The sequence below is a fragment of the Myotis davidii genome, unplaced genomic scaffold (genome assembly GCF_000327345.1).
Source record: "Myotis davidii unplaced genomic scaffold, ASM32734v1 scaffold481, whole genome shotgun sequence".
In the NCBI taxonomy this organism is placed as follows: Eukaryota; Metazoa; Chordata; class Mammalia; order Chiroptera; family Vespertilionidae; genus Myotis; species Myotis davidii.
Genome location: NW_006291201.1, coordinates 267222 through 273929, shown reverse-complemented (window position 1 = coordinate 273929; position 6708 = coordinate 267222). Strand labels below are relative to the sequence as shown.

Sequence of the window (6708 nt, the reverse complement as noted above, 5' to 3'; positions counted from 1 at the left end):
TTTTAATTCTTTCTCTGCCATATTGCTTGCCTCCTTTTCGTTTACTTCCTTTTCTGGTGATGCCTCCTTTTCTTTCATTTGCAGACTGTTTCTCTGTCTCCCCATGATCTCTCTTCTCTGGGTGTCTGGTTATGTAGCTCTTTCTCTCCTTTCCGTGAGGAGGAGCAGGGCTCGTATGACTCCACGTATTCTCACTGCTTGAGATCCAGTGTTCCTGGGTTCATAATTGGTCCCTGGGTGCCATGGTTGCAGGGTCCCTGGATGTATACACTTCTGATAACAGCCACTCTCCCCTTCAAGATGGTGTGGTCTCCCAGTAGTTTTATATTTAAAGAAGCCTCCATATTACTCTATATAGTAGATGCACCAATTTACATTTTCACCAAGAGTGTACAAGTTTCCCTCTTCTTTACATCCTCGCCAACATTTGTTATTGTTTGTCTTTTTGATGATAGCCATACTAACAGTTGTGAGGTGATATTGAATTTTGGTTTTCGTTTGTGTTTACCTGTTTTATTAGTGATGTTGAGCATTTTTCATGTACCTATTGGCCATTTGTTTGTCTTCTTTGGAGAAAATTTAATTCCTTTACCCATTTTTAATTAAATTGGTTTTTTGTTGTTGCTGTTTTTAATCATATGAGTTTTTATATATTTTTGATGTTAACCTCTTATCAGATATATTTTCTGCCATTCCATAGGTTGCCTTTCAGATTTTTTAATTTTTTTTTTTGTGGTGCATAAACTTTTTAGCTTGTTGTAGTCCCAATTATTGATTTTTGCTTTAGTTACTTGTGCTTTTGGTGTTATCTAAAAAAATCATTGTAAAAGCCAATGTAAAGGAGCTTATTCCCTGTGTTTTCTTCTAGGAGTTTTATGGTATGAGGTCTTATGTTTAATCTTCTTTAAGTTAATTTGTATGAGTAGTCTAAGACCGGGATCCAATTTTATTGCTTTGCGTATGGCTACCTGTGGGGAAGCACGGGACTTGGTTGGAATGTCTGTAAGGAGGATTTCCCGAAAGGTCAGGGTCCTCTTAGGAGACCTTGCCGAAGGCAGCAGACCCTACCTTAACTTTTCCAAACAAGTCCAATCCCGCAGGGTGTTTTGCTAGAATCTCAATGTTTAATCTTTAAAGACCTGACCTTGTAGAAGCATATACTTTCTCAAGGATGCTTACCTTGCTAATTGTATCTAGAGGTTAATTTTAGTTCAAGCTGTTATGATAATAAAAGCCAAAGGAGGCAGGTGAACAGGGCTAGTTGGCGGTTATAGCCAAGTAGTGCCTTAGCCCTCTCTTCCACAGAAACATATGTTGGAGTAATCATTCATTTGTCGTTCAGTGTCTGCCGGTCAGTCCCAGCAGCTATCTTATTTTCCCAACACCCTTTATTGATTAGTTGAAAACACTTTTCTTTTGTCATTGAATTCTTGACTCTCTTGTCAAATATTAATTGACCATAAATGCAGGAATTTATTTCTGAACTCTCTATTCTGTTCCATTAAGCTCTTTGTCTATTTTAATGCCCATACCATACTATTTCATTACTATACCTTTGCAGTATAATTTGAAATTAGGAAATGTGGTGCTTTCACCTTTGTTTTTTCTTTTCCATGATTGCTTTGGCTATTTGAGGTATTTTGTGGTTTTATAAAAATTTTAGAATTTGCATCTCTTTATAAAATTTCATTGGAACTTTGATAGGGATTCCATTGAATCTATAGATGGTTTTTGGTAATATGGACATTTTAAGAATATTAATTCTTCCAACCCATGAACATGGGATATCTTTCCATTTGTTCGTGTCTTCAATGTCTTTCATCAAAATGTAGTTTTCATTTACAGATCTTCACCTCTTTGGTTAGATTTAGTCTTAAGTATTTGAATTTGATGCTATTGTGAATAGGATAGTTTCTTTTTTATCTTCTGCCGATGTTTTGTTGTTAGTGTACAAAAACATCCTGATATCTGTATGCTGATTTATATCCTTCAACTTTATTTTATTCATTTATTAGTTTTTTGATGATTGAGTCTTTAGGGTTTTCTCTATATAAGGTTGTATCATCTGTAAATAATGACAGTTTTACTTCCTTTCCAAATCAGATGCATTTTATTTCTTTTTCTTGCCTAATTGCTCTGGCTACAACTACTAGCACTATGTTGAGTAAGAGTGGTAAGAGTAGGCACTCTTTTCTTGTTCCGGATCTTAGAGAAGAAACTTTCAGTTTTTTACTGTTGAGTATAATGTTAGCTGTGGGTTTGTCATATATGGGTGTTTATTATATTGAGGTATGTTCTTTCTATATTGAACTTATTGCAGGGTTTTATCCTGAAAGAATGGATACAACCTTCATCTTAATTGTCTCTGGGGTAATATGGAAGCCAAAGAACAACTCAGAGGCCCCTCAGAATAAAGACTGTTATTGTATTTTATGTTCTTGACATATTCAAAATTACATTGTGTGCATTGATATGATACAGGGAGTAGAAATATATCTAATACTGAAATTGACCTTCTTTGTTCCTCAAAGGCAGCCCTAGAAGCATTAGATGAACTGGATCTGTTCGGTGTGAAAGGTGGGCCCCAATCAGTTATTCATGTCCTTGCTGATGAAGTACAACACTGCCAGGTAAGAAAATAATGGACCACATTATAGAAAATTTTATTCTTACCCAGATTCAGACTTAGTGTGGACTATAGAATAAAGAGACCTGATTGAGAATAGACAATCTTATTTATTACTATGTGCCAAAAAATATCAGACATACTATATTATAATAAGCCTGATATAGCATTAGCTATAACATAGATCATAGTCCTGTTCTCTCATTCATGGTTATAAAGGGATCACATCATAGCATATAGAATTCCTCACTATTGTCATATCAAACCTATGGACTGTACTCCTGAGTATCTCCTTTTCTAAATATAACAAGAGAGCAAGGTGGTGGGGGGTGACTTATGTTGAGTGTTGATAGTGGCTCTGAAACATTCCCTTGTCCCAGGTTGGCTCTAGGGTTAACTGGACCTTACACTGTTTAAATAAGGGGTAAAGAACAAGGGCCATTTGGATATTTATAACATCATTCATGGGCCATATGAAATTATCAACTTAAAAATTAGCCTGCTACATTTGGTCAAACATTTAATTAACTCACCTCTAATGCCTTGGTAGGGCCAGACCAAATGATTTAATGGGCCTTATATGGCCCATGGCCCAGATGTTCCCCACTCCTGGTTTAAATGATAAATGCATATATTTAGTTTTGGTTAGGATTACTCTTTGTATTGAAAGATTAAGGTTCTTCTCATTGACAAAATGATTTTACTTCTCATCTTTAAATCCTGATTAGACATCCATAGTGTTATAGTAAATATGAATTCATCTTCTAATTATAAAAATTTTCATGGAAAAGATAAATACCAAAGATATATGAGCTGAGCCTTCCATTTCCTGCTTTTCAGCAGCTACATTTTCTCTTATCTTTATGCTTAAATAGTTGCTAATAGAGCAACGGGATTGTGGGTGGGATAATGATGTTAAGAGTACTCTGTATCCATTTACAGTTGCTTAACAATCAGGATTGGAAAACATTGAGAGCAGTATTGAAACAAGGGATAATGCACAGAAATAGCTAGTTTTTAAAGCTCTCACTATTGAATGATGTTTAGATTTTCTTCTGAATGTTGCTCTTCTATATAAATCTTTGGAAAATAAACTTGTTAGTTTTACAACCTTGAGTTATTCACTAATGTGCTACATTTGATTTCCTTTCTCTTAGTCTATCCTTAATTCAATACTTCCCCGGGCTTCAACATCCAAAGAGGTTGACGCTAGCCTGCTTTCAGTTGTATCCTTCCCAGCCTTTGCAGTAGAAGATAATCAGTTGGTGGAGGTCACGAAACAGGAAATCATCACCAAACTTCAAGTATGTGTACATGTGCCTTTCTTCCTTTAGGGTTCTTACTTTAAAGGGAAATTATCATTTTAGGCCTTCAGTATGACCTGTGTTGGTGATTTAACCAAGTGATCAGGGTTAATATCACCAGAAATAAGGTGTATTGACATCATGTACTCTCTATATAGTACACAGCACCTCTGTGACATCCTTCCGAATAATGCATAACCTCAATCTAATCATGAGAAGACGTCAGACAAAATCAAATTGAGGGCATTCTACAAAAAAACTGACACACATTTCAAAAGTGTCAATGTGACACTTTTTAAACAAAGAGAGACAGAAACTGTAACAGATTCAGAGAGTAAGGAGCCATGACAACCAAATGCAGTGGGATCCTGAAACATACTGGAATAGAAAAAAAAATGCCATTAGTGGAAAAACTTGTGAAATCCAAGTAATTTCTGTGCTTTGGTTAATAAAGTTGTTCCAAGGTGAATTTTTTAGTTTTGATAAATTCTATAGTTATGTATGATGGTTAATATAAGGGGACAGTGGTTGAAGGGTATATGGAAACTCTTTGTACTATTCTTACAACTTTTCTGGAAATCTCAAACTATTTCAACTTTTTAAAAATAAGTTGTTTTTATTTTTAATTTTTAAAACAAGCCTAGGGTCTCTTATGTGCTCTGTAAACAGGAACACATAGATCAGTAATTGGGCTATCACAGACTTACCATAAGGTGGAAAGACATGGAGAGGATAACATTAGGAACTCTGCTTTAGGGAAGAGTCTGTAACGTAGCCCTCCCTTAAAATCATTTTGCTGAAATCAGCTTCTGCTGCTGGGCTATCAGGGTTTTTAAAATTATTATTTTTATTTATTGTGTCTATATTGTTGATAAGTTGGCACATGAACCTGTTGCAAAAAAATGTATTCCTTTTTTATATTTCTCAGCTACAGTTCACATTCAATATTATTTTGTATTACAGGTGTACAACACAGTGCTTAGACATTAATGTAACTTAAGAAGTAAACCCTAGTAAGTCTAGTATCCACCTGGTACCATACATAATTACAATATTATTTACTCTATTCCCTATGCTGTACTTTACATCCCCATGACTATTCATTCTGTAACTACCAATCTATACTTCTCAATCACTTCATCTGTTCCACTCAGTCTCCCAAAGCCCATCCCCCTGACAGCCAAAAGTCTGTTCTCTATGTCTATGAATCTGTTTCTATTTTGTTTGTTAGTGTATATTATTCTTTAGATTGCACATGTAAGGGAAATCATTTGGTATTTTTTGTTCTTTGACTGACTTATTTCACTTAACATAATACCCTCCAGGTCCATCCATGCTGTTACAAAATGTAAAATTTAATTCATTTTTATGGCTGAGTAATATTCCATTGTAAAAATGTACCACAGCTTTTTTTTCTGTCTACATTATTTTATTTAAAATTTTTATTATTGACACTATTGCAGATGTTCCCATTCCACCCCTTTTGCCTACCTCCACCCAGCTCCCACCGCCCCCCTTCTCTTGACCCTCACCACACTATTGTCTGTGTCCATGAGTATGCAGATAGGTTCTTTGCTACTCCCTTCACCTTCCTTTATCAGTCCCCTCCACATCCCATCTCTCTGACATTTGTCAGTCTGTTCCAAATGTCCATGCCTCTGGCTCTATTTTGTTTGTCAGTTTATTTTATTTATTAGATTCTGCAAATAAGTGAGGTCATATGATATTTCTCATTCTCTGACTGGCATATTTCACTTACCATAATAATCTCCAGGTCCATTCATGCTCTCACAAAGGTTAATAGTTCCTCCCTTTTACAGCTGTGTAATATTAACATTGTGTAATTGCACCACGGCTTTTTATCCAATCATGTACTGATGGGCACTTGGGCTGTTGTAAATAATGCTGCTGTGAACATAGGATTGCATATGTTCTTTCTGATTGGTGTTTCGAGATTCTTAGAATTATATACCCAAAAGTGTGATTGCTGGGTCAAAAGGCAGTTCCATTTTTAATTTTCTGAGGAAAATTTATACTGTTTTCCACAGTGGATACACCAGTCTGCTGTTGTGTGTTTCCTTCCCACGTCCCGCGTGGGTCAGGGTTCAGGAACTGGAAGCAGAGCCGCACACAAATGAATATGAAAAGACAAGAGATAATTTGGAATATTGGGGGACCAGGCGAGTAAGTCCAACTCAAGGGGAAGGACTTCCCCCCATGCTCAGACCTCACCAAGCTTTTATTGATCTGGAGTAGCCCTTAGGGTAAGGAGGTTTCAATGACACACAGATCAGCAGACAATTTCCAGGAACAGACAAAGTATCTGATTTAGCTCATCAATAGATTTCTGGGAGTAGGCAGAGTATCTGATTAACAATAATCAACAAAGATCTACATAAGTATCTAAGGAATTAAGGGAACTAAGGTGGGGATGCTTCAATTATTATTACCTAAATTAACTGGGTGGTGCACAGTTCTGACCTTTGCTAGAACTTCAAAGGTTACTAGCTTTTGGGGGGTCTCTGTCTAAACTCAGCTAGTGAAGACAATGAATGGACGGACTCCGGCAGTCTGCATTTCCACCAACAGTGCCTGTGTACCCTTTGTTTTAGTCCTCACCAGAACTTGTTTCTTCATTTATTGATAGTGGCCATTTTGACAAGTGAAAGTTGATACCTCATTGTAGTTTTAACTTGCATTTCCCTGATGATTAGTGACCTTGAGCATTTTTTCATATCTATTGGCTATATATTTTTTCATATCTATTTTTCATATCAT

General features: G+C 36.1%; 1 protein-coding gene across 3 annotated transcripts in view; it reads left to right on the top strand.

Annotated features, from left to right (window-relative positions):
• The window catches only part of PHKA1 (phosphorylase kinase, alpha 1 (muscle)), a 243454-nt gene that overhangs the window by 84754 nt on the left and 151992 nt on the right, over positions 1 to 6708 (top strand). For all 3 annotated transcript variants that reach the window (XM_006764336.2, XM_006764335.2, XM_006764334.2), the window contains exons 7-8: positions 2532 to 2630; positions 3784 to 3930. In XM_006764336.2, coding sequence (XP_006764399.1) covers positions 2532 to 2630; positions 3784 to 3930 — 246 coding nt within the window. The remainder of the gene's footprint in view (positions 1 to 2531; positions 2631 to 3783; positions 3931 to 6708) is intronic.